Raw genomic sequence first — 20849 nt, 5'->3', positions numbered from 1 at the left:
ATTTTCAATGTCAAAATTAGCTTTGATACCTCCGCCAAGGCCCTGCAGTCCTGTTATTCAATTACGCACACTACAGTGTGTTAGAAAAAGATCTAAAGTCTAGGATCCAGCACCAACTGACAAACAAATTCACACAAGTGATCACATTATCTTTTAGGCAAAAAGGGTAACAAAATGTCAAATTAACAAAATGTAATTACATTCCATTGTGATTAATAAGCCAAAAATGAAAATGAATCCGTAAAACATTACAGTCTTAGGTCAGAACTTATTTCCTGCTCTGCCTTTGTGTTCATTCTGTATTCTGAATATAGTGTAAATGCAACAGCCCCGAAACGTCACACGCTCAATATGTGATCACTATAAAGTGAATGCTCATCATCGTGTCCCTTTAGAGACAGACTTGAGACCTCTCGCCTCTACCTCTCTGCTGCTTTGAAGTAAATCACACTATTCCACCTACGGCAGCTACTTTTAAGTTCTCTATGTCTTTATTCTTATCTGGAGTTATTGTGTGCTGATCTGTGGCATGAGAGACTAAACCAGGCGAGCCCAGTTCTCGCCCTACAAGCTCCTAATCCCATTATCCACTTTCACCGTGGACAGGAATTCAGGATCAGGCTCAGGCAAAGACTCTGCACACTCTCGGGAGTAAACAGAGCTGGCACAACATCAAGACTCTCAGTCAAGGGCAGGTTCAGCGAACTCCTTTATAATGAAGATTAAGCATGGACAAAGTCGGTATTTCTCCAGTAAATAACAGCAGACTTTGTGCTTGGTCACTCACAGCTGTGAGACTGTCTGGCTAAAATAATAATTATGTTACATTATGATGTCAATCAGTGAAATCTGTTTCCCCTTCATATTTAAACAACTATGTCTATGTAAGTATTCATCTCATCCATTGGCTTACTAAAAATGAGACAAACCATCAAGCGAAAAAGTCACCAGTTTTTATTTCATTACTGGTTGAATCTAATGGGTGGGGAAGTTTTGTAAAACAGACTCTGTGGTTACATCCACTGGCCTAAATGGCATTTATTAATCTTAGGTTAGTCAGCACTCCTTCTAAATTAGTCACACTCCCATAACTTCTGTTTAATAACATACTGTAATGTCCATTACTAAGGCTCATCACGTCTATGCCTGAGCATAAAAAGATGAGACCCTGCCCCCTACTGGACAGAAGAAATACCACCACTCAACCCATCTACTGTCACAGTCATCACCAGTGATGAGACACAAAGAAGAAAGAAGAAGCTGGCTTTGTCAGCACAGCGTATTATTTTTTTTTCTCCAACACTGATTTTGGAATGACAAATTAAAGGACTTACTTTGTTTTGGTTTTGCAGCCCAGCTCTTGCTGCTCCCGGATGAGAACAGCCAGCTGCTGACGGAGGGCCATGTCTTTGCCATGGGCCTGTTTGATGAAGGGATGCTCCAGGAGGTGGATTACAGATGGCCGTGCCTCAAAATCTTTTATCAGACACCTTACAAACATAAAAACTTACAAAGTTACATCTTCTCCACAGTAACATCAAGTAAAGACAATGCTGGAAACCATATAGTATAATATCATAGATAATCAGTCTTGAAATCTATGTAATACCTGAACATTGTAAAAGGATCTGTCTGGATAACCTCTGGGACATTCGCAGCTGTGGTGGAGCTGCTTATAACTGTTTTAAGTCCTGGTCACTAATCTGTCTTTGTCTGTCACAGTACCACATGGTCACTATCACCATGACCCCGAGTCCAAACAAGCTCTGCTGTGTCACCCCAGTACATCCTATCTGTGATGTGCAGTGTTTGCCAACAGGTTATGTCACTGTGTGATACCAGCCTGTGGCTTTATTTCACTTTTCTACTGATACAAAATATTGAATGTATAAAGGTGCAAAAACCCAGACAGTTAAGATAAACGATGACACAAAAACCACCCACTCAAAAGGATTTCAATCCTCATCCAACTCAGGATTGTGTAAAAAAAAAATATCTATCAATAATCCTAATTTTTACAGTTGATCTATTTGTTTAACTAAATACCTAAAGCGTCTGAATATGTGCCTAAACACTACCAACAAATGCAATACCAACAAATGCAATACCAACAAATGCAATACCAACAAATGCAGTCAGAGGCAAGATAGGAGAAAAACACCAATCTAATTCCTACTGCCTAATCTACACTGAAATTCTGTTTCTTTTATCAGTTTGTTCAGCTCTGAAAGTTAATTCCATGAATTCATTAGCACCAGGACATTAAGCAGAGGTAGCTGCTATTAGCAGGGCTGTGCTGCTGGGCTGCTGAACGGCAGGCCACTTTGTCACAGAAGTCAGCTCTTTGACTGCACAAGTGCAGACACCGGTGATGGATTTATTATCCTGAAAAAAACCCTCACCCCACTTCCCTTTACACACAAACACACACAGGCCTAACAGGGCTGAAAAGGCTTCACAAACAACCTGCAAGGCTTGATAACACTGTCCAGCCTCCCCACACTGAACTCTGATTAGGCTTTGTCTGAGCAGATTAATCCTGATATGATATCATACGATCCATTAACTCAGATTACAGAGCTGCAATCCACAAGAATCCAACAAAAAATACTGCACTGATACCGCAAAGTGTAAAACCTACAAAAATAACACCACAGGAGTCTGTATTGGCTGATTATAGGCAACAATATGCCTCTTGACTCTGGTCTGACCAATCAGGAAACAAATGACACAAAAAGACAACAGGCCCAAAAGGCAGAGGATCTGTTTGTTTTTTCCATTACGGCTCCTCAGGTTTTTCAATTCAATGCAAACCTCCACTGATGCCAACATAAATGCTAGCCAGAACCCATGCCTATACAAATAGTTCTCCAAGCAAATTGAATTTTATTTTCTCATTACAATTCAGGCTCACACACCTCTGCATGGTAGATATTACGGTTGTATATTCTGAGCGACCATTACAGGCCACCCCTGACATTATTAGCTTTGCACGATGGAGGAAATGATATGTTATCCAGGCCTTTAGTTGAACTGATAACTCAGGTGAATTAGTTTGTTCCTCTGTGGCAGATTTATACAAATTAAAGTCAATGAACAGAAGGACAAGAGGGTTGATAGAATCGAGCCATAAAATATCAATTTCAACTCCCTCCATGTTTACATGCACATTCCCCCCTGCTGACACTGTGTTAATGTAAGGTTCATCTCACCACCACTTATGTTATCACACCCGAATAGACATATACTGCATTAAACAATCTGTCATCGGCTTATGGCTTTTTCAATGCTGATACCAATACAAATAGCCAACAATAACATTAACAGGTACCCTCCATTTACAGTTATTAGTCATATATCTTTTATGTGAAGTATAGTTTAAAGTTAAAATTTACTGACTCACAAATTTGTTAATGTTATTTCATTGTACAGTATTGTTGTGCAGTCAAAGATGGTATTCTACAGTGTGTTATTTCTACATGGAAGACCACTACCATGATTAAGACAGGACTAACAAAATGAAGAGGCAAAACAAATCCTGGGCTCTAAATAATAAAATATTTTCTGAATAAATATTTTCAGACAAATTATTGCTTTCTGTAAAAACTAGTGTGTAATAACCTGCATAATGTACAACAAGGTCATTATTGGGAAATGAACTTTGATGTAAAGCAATAATGTTTGGCCTGCTGTACATTATCCCTTGAAATTCTAATATTGATATTTAAAAAAACAAACTCAAATCAATCACTTTAGATGCTCTTTAACATCTTGTTGTATATTGTGTGTTTTGCAAAGTCATACAACAGACTGTGAACAGAGGCTGAAGGTAAGAGGTCACTTACTGGCCGATGAAATGGCTGAAACTTCGACACCATTGCTCTGGATTTCGTAATGTAGGGGACGGATTTCTGAAACAAAATACCATTAACAAATGTCAGCATAATGTCTGAAAAACTGTGGCTTCATCAAGTATATTCACATGACTATGAGATGATAAGAGCTGAAATTTGAAGACTGGTCTCTCGGGTTAGTTGATGAATGATAGCTGGCAGGCAGAGTGTGACCATCAGACTCCTGTGAGAGTTTTTGGTCTGAGGACGAGCTGGTCAGCATCCAGGTCTGTGGCAGCCGCAGAAAAAGTGACAAATGATAACAGCTCTTCCACTGTCTGGCAGCAAGCATCTGCCATTGGGAGTCAAAAGTTATGGGAGCTAGTTATACCTCTGTCAGCAGCATTTACGGAGGCCATCCATAATGAGGCTAACACTTTTCAAGTGTGTGCAATGACAGGAGGCAGGTGTATGTGAGGAGCCAAGGCTAGACGGCCCTGAGTACAGTCATCTTCAGCAGGAGTTGCCAGTCTGACAGCTGCAGGCTCAGCCTTTTGTCACTGTCTGGCTAGCACTGATGAACCAGGTTGAGATGTTTATAATTAGAACGGCATTAATGACTTCACACATGTTATTTCCCAAAGCTATCAGATTGACAAATAGAATATGCATTCTCGGGATTAAAGAAACTGCATGGATTTAAAAATTAAATCACCTTTTGTTTATCACAAACAAACAGGGGGGAGATGCAGTTAAACATTAAACGACAACACATTTTACATCTTTTTTCTTTTTTTGGAAGAGAGGGGAGGATGCCGGGGTACAAAATCTGTCATTTTCCGCAGCACCAAGTTACTGGAGTCTTTGATAAGGATTCAGACAGGCAATCCTTTCCAAAGTGCAGATCAAAGCCAGTAACTGACTGCTTCAATGCAACCTCTAATATGAGCCTGAAGACACGTTCTCGCCTTGATGTTGTACCATACTGCTTATACATTACAAAGTCAATATAGCAGCACACAGCTGATAACACTGTCAAGTGCGCTCATTGTGCTTAGCAAATTCAGGCACTTTTTTTCTTTCAGTATTTGTGAGAGTGCTGGCTCATATTGCAAACACAAATGGCTTATTCAAATCCAGGTCCAGGCTGAGCTTGTACTGTCAAACATTCCTCACAGTGGATTGAGGCGAAGTCAGAAAGGTGTCAACAGCAGCTGACGGCTGTAACTAAACCCTGAAGGCAAAAATCAGGCCAACGCAATATTTTAATATGATACTTGGTATGCAGAACTTATGCATCATACACTCTGTTAGGATATACAGTATGAAAATCTTACTTCAGACTAAAGCAGTTAGACTGAAACGCTTTGACTACCCCTCTATGTTCAACATCAGTATCAGTAAAATCTCCACGCACACAAAAAAAAAAATCATATGCTTATATAAAAAAAAAAAAAAAATAGATCAATGTAAAGATACAGAAGCTCCAAAAATTGCATTTTGAAGATTATTTAGAATATGTGTCTCTTGTCATGGTTGATTTTCAGTAATGAGGCACAATTTCCTAGAAACCAGAAGCACTGTTGACCTTTACTCCATTTTCCAATAGACAAGACAGCATGACAATTTTAAAGCAATTAAATGGTGAGGCACCAAACAAACAGCACTGTGTTGTTCCACTTCACAGAGAAGTTAATAAAACAATGCAGATAAAATATACCGTTCCAGCTGCAACAATTAATGGATTAGTTTGGAACAATTAAATTAATCATTATCCATTTTGATATTCAATTCACTGGTTTGAGTAATTTCAGAAAAAAAAATCTAAATTCCTCACATCTTAAAGCAGCGTATGACTTTCATCACAAACGTTTTTTTCAAATTTGTAAAACCCAAGTGATAGCCTAATTCTCACTAATCCATTAGTCTTTCCGTGCATACACACCTGAATCACTTTCCTCACAGTGAACAACTTCGAAGATGACTCCATCATAAACACAGTCTGCTTGTTTACATAACAAACCAAAACATCACTCGGGCCTTTTCGGAAATTTTGTTGCGGAGTGCATTGTGGGAATGGGATTCTACGCAGCAGCAATTTTGCTATCTCTTCATGAGTGCTGAATCCAAATGCTGTGTTTACCTCCATCCACCGACTTTAAAACAACCCTGGTGGACTGTATAATTTTATGTTGTAATGATCTGGCTCGTTTTCTTGCCAAATCTGTGAAAAACCGCCTGCGCTTCGTCACCATTCCTACAATACACTTTCTGACAAAATTTCCGAAAAGGCCAGAGCAACGTTTTGTTGGTTTGTTATGTAAGCAAGCGGACCGTGTTTATGATGGAGTCATCTTCGAAGTTGTTCACCATGAGAGAAGAGATTCAGGTGTGTAAGCACACAAAGACTAATGAATTAGTAATAACTAGGCTATCACTGGGGTTTTACAAATTTGAAAAAATATTGTGATTAAAGTCATTTGTTGTTTTAAATGTAGGTAAGCATTTCCTGTTTTTGTTTTTGTTTTACTTCTATACAACATTTAACAGACTATCTTTTGGGTTGTAGACCAAAAGAACATATGTGAAGATGCCATCTTGGGCTTCACGGAAGCACTTCCGTATTTCACCATTTTCTGTAATTTTATGGGCTAAAAACCTGACAACTGGTGAAAACGATTTACTGATTTACTGAGAATGAAAATAATCATTACTTGCAGATCTATATTAGAGGTATATATTCAAGGGTTACATAATGATAGTTTGGAGTGGGAAAAGCCAATGGATGATGTCACCCCCTTCCCGAAAGTGTTCCACACTGCACTTCCACAGAAAGACACTGCTATGAAAAAGAACAACCTTTTGATTTTATTAGAGAGCAGATATCTGTTTGACTGAAGATCAGCGTTGATTAAATTCATCAACAAATACGGAATTTAGAATCAAACAAACCATAAAAAATCTAGGTGAGACCTTTTTCTGTTTTTTTTTGTTATGCCAGGATTTTATTTTTAAATGAAAATAATTCAGTAAAGAAGGCTGTCTGAGGTTGTCTGTCAAATCCTGGCAATACCAAAATATTAAAAGTCTGTAAAGCATCCTATCAGTGCCACTTTGCATAACTTTATTTACGTGGTGAGAAAAAACTATTTTACAGATTAATCAAATGCTTAAGATTCATGTACTTAAACCAAAATGGCTTCAAAGACATATGGTACAAACATATTCAACAAATAGGACAACATTAGTATTGTAAAATAGGCACACAGAAGCTCAATACTAAAGAAGTATGGAGGCACATAATAAAGACTTATTCAGCGAGTGGACCACTTGCTTAAAATTTTAGCTCATCCATCACCGTAGCTAAAGCACCAGCAGTTCTTCGTGCATACATGCATGAACCCAGAGAACTACAGCTACATTTATCATGTCTTCAGCGGCTACATTGTCAAATGCTGCAGCACTGGACACCACACAGAGCAGTAAAATAAGTGCATCAGAGCTGAAGATGTTAAAGCCTTTTACTCGTGATTGGAAAGTCATTCAAGCACCCACTGATCTCCTGTCACAGTTCACTGCATCAGTGTGTGACAATGGGAAATCTGTGACATGAAGGTACAGTGTGTGGTTTCTACACTCTAGCCAAACAGACTTTCTTTATATATGGAATATGTCACTGCACAAACCACCCGAGTTCTTTTAGTGACAATAAGCAATTTGTTGCAACTCAAACAGAGAAACACTGACAGGCAGCATACACAAAGTTTTCAAATCAGCATTATTTCTACCAACCGTGTGGGACAGATGGAAAAACAGATGGCTTATCAATCATAATCACCCTGCAGTAAAATACTTCAGCATTTGTGATAAATACAGGATTTTCTAATGATGATATTGGCCACAATATTTGAATCTGCATTTAATCTTACAGTGATCTGAACATTTCACATATTACTCGAGACATAGACAGGACTCGACATATAACTCGTTTTTAAATGTCAGAAATACTAGAACCTATGCTGTTATCCCAGTGTCTTTTCTCCTCAGACTTCCTTTCACTCAGGTTCTATCCATGAGACCTGTCTCTTAACAGCACACTTGTCTGGATTTCTCTCCCTGAGTTCATGATTTGATTCACCTTTGTTGCCTATGACAAGTCATCATTTACTTCGATCTTCTTCTATCTCGTTGGCATTGTGATCTCCTCGTAGACAGGAGCAAGTAGCTTACATCTCTAGGTATCTGGCAGAACAAACACAACCTTGAACATCTTTGCCAATTGCCTGTAACCTTTACAAAACCTTATACACACACATAGTTTGACTTTACATGAACACTGCATGGCTTTACAGCGTAGAGTACATTGGCTCCAGCAGTTAACCTTCCTGCATATTAAATATCAGAGACCATCTTTGTCTTAAGTATCTGTAATTAATTTTGCAGTTGATGATTTTACAACTTTACCCTCTGACATGCTCCATTACCTCCAGTCATGGTCATCACATATCGGTCATACACACTCAAACACCCTCAATTACTTCTAGTAATTTCAAAGAGTGGGTAAAAGTGAAAACAAGACAGAGGAACCTTAGATTTAAGTTAAAAATTAAAACAGCACTACTGGAGATGTAAACATCTTCATGGTTCGGTAGTGTGTCACAACTCATCAAGTATCTGATATTTCTATTGCACAGACCGAGCACCAAGGTGACCCTAATTCATGGAGCTCATCAGCGTCCTCTCTGACAAATATCAGAGTGGTTTGTAACCCACTGGGACTAGAATCGCTTTTCACCTGTGCGTGTTTCTGTTGCACAACCAAAAGAGTGACAAAATGGCTATCTGCTGCTGGCCCCTGCAGTCAAAGTGGTGATAGCACTAGGTGTTTATTTGACTCTCAGCAGGGGCCATTAAATCTTCAGCTTGACAAGATGGTCCAGTGTGTGGATACAATGGTAATTTTAAGATAAAAATACAGAAATACTGACAGAAAGAAAGAATTTTACAAATTTACAGTATATTATTATTTTTTGTGTGTATGTATTTCAGAGAAGAAGAATAAGGTGGCTGTTTGATACATATCAGATTTACCACATGACACTGAATCCTGTGGCGTGGAAAACACATTACTGAGAGCAATTGTAAAATATCACAATGATAAGAATGATTATTGCACATTTTAACACCTATATATCATAAAATACGTACTACTCAAGGACGTTACTTCAGAAAAGGCTCCACTGGTAACGGCTTGTGACGTATTAAACTGAAAAGAATATAGAACTTTGCAATCATCAAAACCTCTGCAATAAATCTCTTCGATTTCATCATGAATCATTCTCCCAGCCTCTAAAGACGTAAAGGTGAAGCACATTTCCCTATTTAGAAAGTCATTTACACAGGAGTCATAAGTTACACCGCGTTTCCTCTTGATTTTGTCTGCAGAGCTGCCGTGATGGGAAAATATATTTGAGATAAATGACATGTTAACAGAATCATTTCATGGTTCAATGTATTTGATGTGATTTATATCACAACCATCGCAGCTAAGTTCAGTTCACACCAAAAGGGCAGAATATCTATTTTGATTTGACTGCAAAATGTGTGTCAATTTTTATTAAAATCCCAGTTTAAACTCAAGAGTCAAGGAGTCAGAGAAATTTCAGTAATTCAGTGAAATCAACATTAACAACCCTAGTCTTATTATGACTGCATTTTGATAAAACAGCATTCATCCATTTCTTGTTTCTTCTTATAAAAATCCGACAGCAAATGTAGTCTACTAAGAAAAGTGACTTGTTAAAACTAAATAACCTTACTCTTAATTAGGAGTGTCCATTTTACAGGGATGTTTAACTCTTTCTAATCATTTTACATTCTGGCTGAATTTGGTGCTGATGAAATGATGTGTTAGCTTCCATAATTTCTACTGCACAAGGCGTGCATGTTCCTCCTCTGGCTTGGCAGGGAGGAGATAACATTGTGACGGGGAGGAGGTGACAGCCTCATCTCAATGTGAATGGAGCTAATCACCAATGCAAATTGCAATCAGAAGGGCATATCTCTACCTAACTGAGAGATAATTGCACGATTGTGCTGATAACAAAAGGTCAACCGCGTGCAGCCACTAAGCTCTCAAATGATCATCAGACACAAAGTGTCTCCAGCAGTGAATATTTTTACAGACTGAATCACTGCATTTATTTTTAAGGCCAAACACTGGCCCATTTTAGTGTTTATTCAAAAGATACTGCTTTTCAGGAACAGAAAAATGCACTGTTGACAATATAAATGGATCAAAGCACTGATGTCAGATTTGTAGCATCTTCACAATCTAAATTTCAATTTTAAAAAATTAATTTGCCATAACAGCCACTTTTTTTTAATCTTTACTGTTAAATTTAGTATGTCGTTGCTCTCCTTGAAGAAGCGGTGTTTGAGTTGACTGTGCAGGCTGCCTTCAGCTGTGTGGTAAGAGCGTCCTCTAGTGGACTCACCGTGGGATCTTGAAGAGGGCTTTAACTGGATGCATCTCAGCCAAGGGGGGGTCTCCATCTGCCAGCTCGATGGCTGTGATGCCAAGCGACCACACATCACAGCGGGCATCGTAAGAGTAGTCATATTGCTGCTCACAGGCTATGACCTGATGATGTAACACAACAAAACAGTGACCATCTCGGCAAATCATTTAGTGTTCCTAAAATCAATATTTCTCAAAATACAAGAAAATCTGTCAGTGTTTCTTTTTTCCCTAAAGGAAGTATTTTGTTCATATCCCTTTAAAAATAGATTGCCAATTTGGTATATAGGCTTATAAAGCAGAATGTACATGCTCGGGCTTTCTGAAATAACTGTAACAGACCGGCTGATGAGTATATTAATGAACTACTTAAACACTGAAAGGGAGGTCAGTTCAGCTGCTGTTAGCATGAGCTTGTCTTTTCCACCGTCAATAATTTTAACTGACACTACATTTTATAGCTGAGTTTATTCTAATTGCCCCTGAGGTCCTTTTCTTACAGCCCCAATCACCGCACCTCATTTCTGCCAAAGAGTAAGCCGGGGGCCACAGAATCCCTGCTATTAACCTTGAGGCGACCTTAAGAGCTGCACCCGTGGAGGGGAATACACAATGACACAGGGGAGGGTGACACAGAAATAACCAAGCCTCTCTCTCTCGCTAACACTTAGAAAATTCTATCCAACACTAAAATGTGTGCTATATTCCTGCTGAATTATTAGAAATGAACATGTGTATTCACTGAAGACTAGACTCTGACCTCAGGCGCCATCCAAAATGGAGTCCCAACTGATGTGTTCCTCCGCAGTCTCGCACTGGTCAGTTGAGCTGAAACACCTAAAATTAAAACCTGAATTAAATTAAGCGACTCATAATGACTGAGGTTTAGATATTACAGTGTTTTTAGTTTGAATTTGCTAAGGATAAAAATCTCCTTTGTAGTAGTGAATGTGTGAATTAATCAATAAATTCTGGCATATAATTTAGTGTGGCAACCTGCCAAGCAGTAATAATAATGGGCTATAATCATTTCAAATTATATAGGACAGATTTTTATCAGCATGAGTCCACTTCATCTCCGTGACACAGAGGACATAAACATGCCTGGGGGTGACTCTAAGTCATTTGCCATAACAGCTTTCTTTTAATATGCAAAAGATCAAATAATGCAATTTAAATGAGCAATAATAGCCTTGGGTTAAGGCTACGGTCCATGAACTAAAAAGATGTTATGGTGTGCTGGGGACTAAAGTGTGAAGCACATCAAATGATTTATCCTGTGCTAGTATTTTCCTCACAAACAATGGTGCAGAGACGTGCTGCTGTTGCTTTCCGTGGATCAATCAAATACAAAAAAAGGCATGTAGACCTCTCATAAACCATCAAGCTGAGAAACCATTCCCAGACCTTGACATATTTCTCCTTTCTGCAAAAGCATACGCTGACATAATTGCATGTTTCAAAGGCTATTACCAAAGTCAACCAGTTTGACTCCTCCCTCAGTCGTCAGGAGGATGTTGTTGCCTTTGACGTCGCGATGGATAATGCGGTTGTTGTGCAAATGTTGGAGGCCCTTTTAAGTCAGAGGACACAAAAACCAAGATGCTCAGCAAGATTCATGATTACATTATTAGTCATTTGTCATGAGTATAAATTAGAATATGATGCATTAAAAGTTGAGCGGTACAGACTAAATAAAAGAACTCCCACAGCTGTTCAGAAGGAGAGACATTTATTACCACCTGCCAAAGTGCCCATGCTGAAAATAAATCCTCAGCACGCTCTCTGCATGTTTGCATCGTACCTCCTCCCTCACATTAGCAGCTTTGCAGCGGGCCATCTTACCAAGAGGGCACTGTATAAGATGTATGAGATAACGGGCTCCTGCAGACGCTGGCTTCGCATGAGCAGGCCTTTGATGAGTTCTGTGACAGAGCCGCCGTTGCACAGCTGGGAGGGAGACAGAGAAACTCCAGTGACTCGTCCATCACTCACCACTCCAGATTATGATTCATGGCAAGAGCTAGCCCACACACACAAGCAGCAGAAAGCTTTGCACTGTCTCAATGGCAGCATCAAATATGGAGACAAACTGAAACCTATTCCATGATTAACTTAAGTATTTAAACAAGGGTTTGCTTAAGACTTTTAAACATTTTTGGCTCATGTACACAAAAATATAAAAATCGATGATAAAGTACCCTGTAGAATTTCTAATGGTTATAGACAATGCTTCTTCAAAAACTGCAATGTGCATTAAAGTTTAAATATATACTGCTGCCCATTAAGTTGAAATAATTGTTTTCAGACACATCCCTCTTTTATTCCTATTTATAGCCACCAGTAATCACCTTTGACCAGGTGATTACATGCCGAGTCCCAGTTACACTTTATCCATCAAGAATAAACCACATTGTCACAATCATTTCATGAGAAAAGGTAAAAATATTTCATTCCAAATTTATGAGCAGCAGTGTACATTTAAAGGCGTATCTTTGTACTGTGGCTTCTTCTCAATTGGCTGGTTAAACAAATAATCCGGTTTTCAGCTTGATCTGCTGTGACCTTTGTCCAGCTGATCACTCATCGATATATCTAATTCTGTACAGGTCAAATTTAGAAAATACAAGTCACACAATGTTCTATGCACAATGCACACGACTACACAGACATCATCATCACATATATATGCACATTCAACACGTCATAATAATTGAAGTGAGAGGGTAAAGAAAACACAGGATTTGTAATAGCTGTAAGACTTACCATGAAAACGCTGGGAACAAAAAACTTACTCAGGTACCTAACACACAATCACCCTGCTACACTTTAAAAAAGGTAACAAGTGGTAAAGTTTAGGCCAGTGTAACTGCAGACTGAGCCACACACTGAATATCTTTCACTGGCATCAGCAATGACAAGGTCAAAGTCACGACAAGAAAATATTGTTATTTGTGGACAAAAGCTGTGTCCGTTAACCTGGAGCATTTTATTTTAAGATTTGTTTGAGTACAAGTGAAAAGTGTTGTAGTTCTGGAGAAAATGTAAAGGTCTTGTTGTCAGTGTTTTATTATGAATGTGCGACTGAATTGTCCATCACAGGAAAGTTACAAATGTTTGTTTATATCATCAATTACAGTTTTTACTAAGACAGAAAACATACAGGGGCCAAAAAAAAAGTCAGAATGTCAAACTGTGAAACTGAAATCAGCCAAGAAAATTTTGCTTGCTGCATTACTTTCCACCAACATAAAACCAAAGACTTTAATTAGTTTCTCTAAACGCAAGGCAGACTTTGATAAAAAAAAAAAAAAAAAAAAAGTTAAGAGAGTTTACTGAATCAAAACATTGCTTTATGGCTGCCTTTTCTAAACTTAGTGTCATGACCAAAGTGGGTCGAGGAGCCATTTTTATTGGCACAGTAATGGGGACAGTAAAATACATGATAACAAAATGACGTGGCTTTATTAGAAGAATAATTAACTCTTAGAAGACATCATTAAGGCTGGATACACAAAGGCTATTGTAAATGCAGAGGAGGTTTATCATGTGATCAGTGATGAATACTTAAAAATGATATCATGAACGGATATCTAAAAGTGTCAGAACAAGTCAAGAAAACCTGTCTTGTGAAAAAGACTTTGAGAGACAGTGTTTTGACAGCAAAAGTCAGTCATGTGTTTGTGTATATTTGGGCTTTTTGTAAATTGTTTTTTCCATTTGTCTGTTAGACTGTGGTAGTGTGCTGCTGTTGATGCTCATGTTATCTTATGATTGACATTTAAGTGTATTTATTCAGCAATATTTTGATGAGGACTACTGCTTTGAAAACCGACAGCTAATATCACTTTTATCTTGTTCCTAAAACATTTAAATGCTGCATTATTTCAGACTGTAATCACTTTTCCACTGACCCCCAAACTGCACGAATACAACTTGTGCATAAAAATTTACCTAATGGAAAAACAACAATTTCGCCAAAACTCTTGTTTTTCGATTACAAATTTTTTGCACTGGCAAGAGGTGGTATTTTGGGCGTAGCACAAATGGTATATCACGCAAAACTGCAATGCAAAGACCTTTTTCTGCAACTAGAGTCACATGAATTTAAAAAAAAAACGGATGCTGACGGATGTTACAACAAGCAAAGAAGAAGAGTTTTAAAAGAAACATGGAGCGGTATGTGTGAACACACCAGGAAACCAAATTATTTTTTAATTTAGTATGGGATAGAGGGGTGATATATAATAATAATGAATATATCTGTAAATCAACACAATATTTACGTTCACCGCCATGTTTATGGAATGACTTCTTGTGTCATCTCGCGATAATAAATAAATAATCTTCGCATTTGTGATTTAATGGAAAAATCAACATTACACACTTGTGTTTTTTCGACATTTAGTAAATATTGGTAAAGTTTTGCAAAAATGTCCAATGGAAAAGTCACTTGGGAAGCAATGATGCACCTGGGTAAACAAAAAATTTATTTAGTTCCTGCTGATAGAAATAAGTGGCAGTACAGAGCTCACCTCCAGGACCAGCCAGAGTTGTCCACCGGACAAGTTGTCCGATTTGTAGAACATGCCATAAAACTTGACCACATTCGGGTGATTGGACAGAGACCTCAGGATGTTGTATTCAGCCTCGATTTCCTCATCCACATCCTTTTAAAAAATACAAACAAATGGTAACATACAGCTATCACATATGTCACAGTCAAAATGGGTTTTAGAATTAAATAAAGGTTGCTGTTAAAACTGTAGCACAACCAGGTAATATGTTAACTATAATTAGAATCCTAAAGGACAGGTTATAAACTTAGTAAGAAGGCAGGGGACGGGCCTGGGTGCTAAACTATTTCTGAAAGTGCTTTCTATCAACGTAAATCTCAGAGGAAGGGAAGAGCAACAGTCAGAGACGAAGAATTTCTCTTCCTGGATGTCTGAGCGATAGTGTCAGCAGTCTAATCTGGGAGAGCGATGAGAAACGAGGCAGCTTCATCTTCATGGCCATCAGGGGAGCTTCATGTTGGATAGTCCTGCCAGGATGTGGATTGTTCCATTGACACAATAGCAGCCCCGCCTCAGACCAAGTCTTCCTAACACAACACAGTGCCAATGTAGCATCTACAGCATCCTTATCACACAGACAAATGAATGGATATACAGACAGGATACAGCCAAGGCAGGAGCTACACTTTCTGCTAAGGGTGTGTTAGACTTAACGTGACAGGAAATAAATGAAAAGGAGAGAAGTTGATATATATCACTGGACCAAGTGCAAGTACAACTGCATCAAGATGGAGGGGAGGGGAAAAGTACTGGTAACTTACTCTGTTTGAATGGCTTGAATGCTGTGACAAGTCACATAATTATAAAGAAAAACACAAGGGTTTTAGTTTTTCTTTTTTTCTGCCACAAAACTGAGTCCTCACAGGCATAACTGACAACAATGGACCGAAGTGGGAGAGTCACGGGCAAAAAGAAAAGAAAATCTATCAAACTTTCTCTCTATGAAGGTTAATCTTGTTTATATTAACTATGTTTTAACTTGCATGAGCACTGAATAATATCTCTACTTTGTCAAACAGCTAGAAATGGCGGTGTTTATGGTTCACAATATTGAGAAAAGTTACATTTCTGCACAAAAAAATTAAGAGACCACTCCACATATTATGATCATATTCACTGAGAACCGCTGAATGTGATCAAGATGAAGATGGAGGATAGCCTTACCCCATCAAAAAACATCAAATAAAGCAGATGTTTTTGCATTTTTGTACCAGCAGTGGCATAAATCACCATGAGCAATACGATAGAGCATGGCTAGATAGACTAAAGCTAAAATGGAAAAAGGTGATTCCAACAAATGCAGATTTCTGAAGTGAAGTTAAAACATTAGCATTGCATTGTTAAAGTTGTTGTTAAACTTGGGCATTTTTCAAGGTCTGAAAACACTAACACTTTATATTTATTGTTACTTTAATCAGTTGTCATCTTCTGCAAATAAATGCTCTAAAAGATATTATTTTATATGGAATTTGGGAGAAATGTTGGCGGTAATTTCTAGAATAACCCAAAATGTTAATTAAACCCAAACAAAGGCCTATATATAGCTAAAGCAGTGGTCTCTTATTTTTCCTGAGCTGGATATCAGTCAGTATTTACTATACTACACATTTGTAGACACTGATGAATTCTATCATCTATTTCAGTTTCTGATTAAGTATGTATTTATCTGACTTACATTGATCGGGTCCAGTACTTTAACTGCTGCTTGACTTCCATCCTTTTTGTTGGTCACTCTGTACACTTTTCCATACGTTCCTTTGCCAATGGTCTCCACTATATCCCAGTTACCAGATGGATCCCCAAGGTTCTCCAAGCCAATCATAGTGGACTTGTAGGGATACAGTCCATACAGTGACCTCCTACACAAACAAATATGAATCAAGATAAATATTTTTGTGTGATGCAATTGTAAAAAAAACATCTTCAAAATCAAATTAAACCCTACAAATAGACACTAGTGATGAATCTCAACACAAACCACTTTCACACAGCAAGGCAGAAGAGCTAATCTCATTAACTACACAGAGAAGCGAGTAATGAGGATGTATGAAGTGTGTACAGCTAACTGTTTTGGCATATCACAGAGCAGTGCATCTGTTCCCAGAGGTTCTCTCCTTTGGATCAGTGAACCGACAAAATCTGTCGAGGGAGCCACTTAACAGGTTTAAAGCAGGAAATCAAAGTAAAAACAAAGCAGACAGCTGTAGGTGGACATGACAGCGTTCTACTTACATAGCAAGTGTTATTTTCTTCTGACTCATCAGGGCTGAGGTAAATTACAGCCGAAGAGCCTCTGGTGATCATAATATAAAAACGCCAACGGCAACCGCAATTGTTTCCTCAAGAGGACGGGCAACAAGTGGCATTTCACAGACGAACTGAATTAGCCCTCTCCACGGGGACCTTGTCACTACCACTAAGAGCTGCAATCTCCTCAAGATCAATTGGATTGGACAGAGATTAAGTTGACAAGTGCTGTCCTGAATGAACGGGCGCCACCTCTGAACATACAAGTAAAATCATTATGTAAGAGTATTTTCAGCTCTAATTGATCGAAGTAAAAAAGCTGACAATAAATCATCCTTAAGTCTGCACGTGTCTGTGACCAAACACAACACGGAAGATCGGCATGCTTCAAGAGAACAGGGCTGTGAATAAATACAACATGGGTTACAGGTAGGTTACAGGGACACATGCATCCTATTTTTGGAGACTGATGCATGTTTGTGATAAACATGATGGAGTGAAATGTTTATATTCAACCTCATGACTGCTCTGCTTGTAAGCGTGTTATGCATCATATAGGTTGTGTGACCCTGAGGGAGGAAAGAATATTGTTTTGGTGAAGTTCAGCAGATTGATGTGAAAAACATGAGTGATGTTTAACCCCTAGGTGCAGAAGAGGACAGATTTATGGATTGTTGTGTATTCCATTTGAGCAATGGCATTCAGGTAGATACAAGACGGATATACAGCTATTCTGTAAATAATAAAAGAAACACACAGATCCTCCTAATGTCCTTCAATGTGAGCTGCACGCAGGACCAATGTACCAATACTAATATACTCAGCAACAGCTATATCCCTTACCTAGAGTCCAGCTTTGTCTTCAGGCTAATAATCCATCATTGATTGATCAGAGGTTAATTGTCCATCTGTGACTGTCGGTGACTAATGCATCAAACGTGCCTTATAAATAAGCAGATCCAAACCTGGTTACTTGCCATTTATAACTGCTATCCCTTTTCTTGTGTAACTAACCTACTCTGCATTTACACCGTGTACTGAACACACTAGCCATCACCTGTTGCTACGGCACCATCATCGACTTTTGAGACGGTTCATATTTCACTACGGCATCCATTTGTCTTTAATGACAGAAGCAACAGATACCTGCTCGGCGATATCAAACTTCTCCTGCCACTTCCATAGACATTTTACATCTGAGTAGCAAAACACAGGTTCATTTGTTGTGCCTGAATAAACAATACACCGCGACTGCACAATCATCACATTCTTAATTTATAAAAAGAGATTTTGTAAAAGCCAATTTAAATACAGAAGCATATTTTAAGCATCAGAATGCACACTCATCAACTTAGAATTCATCAACTTATAATCAGTTTATATGGTAGTGATGACCACCGGTCCAACACAGCAACCGACTGCAAAACTACTATTTTTTTGGCTATTCTGCATTTATTGATTATTCAAATTTTGTCAAAGATCAGCAATGCTCGTACCATAAACCCATAAGTCATACAGTACATACCTGTCTCTGTGAACGTGTTTGTCTGCTTCACGCTAAAACCACCCTGAGATGAATTCACGTTAATCTAAGAAGATTAATAATTCATTAGTAATCTGCAACCTGATCTGCAGCAGCACTAAACATTCAGGCAGCAGATGCATCCACTCATAATGGTGGCTGATATGATGCATCTCGGGTTGCACACAGGTAACCAGGAAGTTCACGACAGTTGTTATGTCACATGACTTTTGGCTGCCCCTCCTCTGTAAATAATATCAATTTTACTCAGGCTGTTTCTACATGAGACAACTTGGATGTTATAGACCATTCTATCACAGAAAAAAACATCTTCAGTACTACAATAAATGAATGGTGAGAAAAGCAGTTAAAATAAATAATCTTATGTATACAGGAAATTAAGAGTCTATATATAGGCTGAGAACGGATTCTAAGGCTGGATAAACAATTTAACTACAATATATCTTCAAGACAAGACCTAACCCCTTACATGACATTATACCACAATACTGTGTTTACAAATATGATGAAAACCCCAGAGATCTAATCAAAGTGAGAGCTACACCCGCTGCAAAGAGCTATAATAACAGCAGTGCAGCACAACTCATACTTTCATGTTTATTTAGTAAGTTTATTTATATAGCACTTTTCTGAGAAAGAATTCACAAAGTGCTTCACAGAAAAACAGTTAAAAAAGGAAAATACGTAATATAAAACAAAGAAATATACAACCACATGCAGAAACATGTACGCATAAGAACAAATTGTTATAAAAATCCGCTCTTAAGTAAAAGCCTGAACAGGGTCTTCAGCTGCTTTTTAAAAGACTCAAGAGAATGTAAATGTAGAGTTTCCCTTCAAGGAAAAGCATTTTTAATCCACACCCCAATAAGTAAACTCAATGAATTTCAATCAACATGCAAAACCAATCACAAAAGTCCAAATACAGAGCAAGACATTACTTGTTTTTCTTCTGTTTCCAGACTAAACTTAACCATCTCATATTAAACATGCTGCTTTGCTGTGACTCTCACTAACCTGGGTCATTAAACCCTGCTCACATCACTGCGCTCACAATCATTCAGATTAATTCTACTTTATTTTATACTCCTTTTAGGCTATGGATTCTTCGGTGCCCCCCTTCATTTAGGAACCACAGTTGTAATGCATGGCTTTCACTGCCATTAAATCTTGGGCGTTGTTTAGGTGTAGCACCCAAGCCATTTCGGGTACCACCTAAGGCAAATAAATGTAAAATCGATGTGGAGCGCATCAAAACAAACTAAATGACTTCCCAGATTGAATGGTTGGAGCTGGCCTCCTGTGGTGAATTTAGCAAGCTTTGTTATGTTGTTTACTTATATAGAGTTCCCCCCCCATTATGAGACTAAGTGTTATATGCAAGTGTTTTTGTAAATCACCTAAAGTGAAGAAGAAAAGATCCCACATTAGGCCAAATAAATACTGTTATTTTCCTTCAAATTTGTTTTTTTAGAGGTATCAATGTTCTATCATTTGTCACGTTGAATCTGTCTGTGGACAGCATCACTGAGCAATTTGTTTTTATTTATTTGATGTTTGGAATTTATTTGATTTTTGGATCTTGATGAGTAGAAGTTTTTTTAATCTTCATTTCTTTGATACTGAGTTCTGAAATACATTTTATGTTTGAAATTTGCAATTTATTTAATGTTTCCTGGACCTTTTTATAATACAGACCTATAGTATTCATTATCATACTATCATGTTTATTAATTGATGAATATCATTTGCGTAATAAAAGAATACCAGCACAACTTTTACAAAAAAATACTTTCTTTTGGTACACACCATGAAACCCTTTATAAACCAAACCTCTCTTAAAGGAGGACCCCCAAACCTCCACCTGTGCACCAATATCTTACACAAATATGGGGAAAATTCTGATATGAACAGATCTTTGAGTATAAGCACAATAATAAACAAAATGGCTGAAAATGTGAAAAGGTAAAAGTGACTTACAATAACCAGTCACTAACATTAACTGGAATATTAGTATATTTTTTGTGTAACTGCCAAAAAGGAAAGAGAAACAGGAGATAAAGTACTAGGGTTTAAGTTAGAACTAGACACCAGAGGTCCCAGGTGGCAACGGTCAGGTTACCTATTGT

General features: G+C 38.1%; 1 protein-coding gene across 2 annotated transcripts in view; it reads right to left on the bottom strand.

The window, feature by feature from the left end:
• myo3b (myosin IIIB) overlaps positions 1 to 20849 on the bottom strand; it is a 69747-nt gene that overhangs the window by 45887 nt on the left and 3011 nt on the right. The window contains exons 3-11 of one of the 2 annotated variants that reach the window (XM_030124510.1): positions 16606 to 16789; positions 15692 to 15712; positions 14889 to 15023; positions 12199 to 12303; positions 11827 to 11926; positions 11114 to 11190; positions 10331 to 10476; positions 3846 to 3911; positions 1335 to 1490 (exon numbers count right to left, since the gene is read on the bottom strand). In XM_030124510.1, coding sequence (XP_029980370.1) covers positions 1335 to 1490; positions 3846 to 3911; positions 10331 to 10476; positions 11114 to 11190; positions 11827 to 11926; positions 12199 to 12303; positions 14889 to 15023; positions 15692 to 15712; positions 16606 to 16789 — 990 coding nt within the window. The remainder of the gene's footprint in view (positions 1 to 1334; positions 1491 to 3845; positions 3912 to 10330; positions 10477 to 11113; positions 11191 to 11826; positions 11927 to 12198; positions 12304 to 14888; positions 15024 to 15691; positions 15713 to 16605; positions 16790 to 20849) is intronic. The other variant, XM_030124511.1, reaches the window with a different exon arrangement.

This window comes from Sphaeramia orbicularis, chromosome 21 (genome assembly GCF_902148855.1).
Source record: "Sphaeramia orbicularis chromosome 21, fSphaOr1.1, whole genome shotgun sequence".
Taxonomy (NCBI): domain Eukaryota; kingdom Metazoa; phylum Chordata; class Actinopteri; order Kurtiformes; family Apogonidae; genus Sphaeramia; species Sphaeramia orbicularis.
Note: the sequence above shows the minus strand (reverse complement) of the source record. Positions and strands in the feature narration are given on the sequence as shown.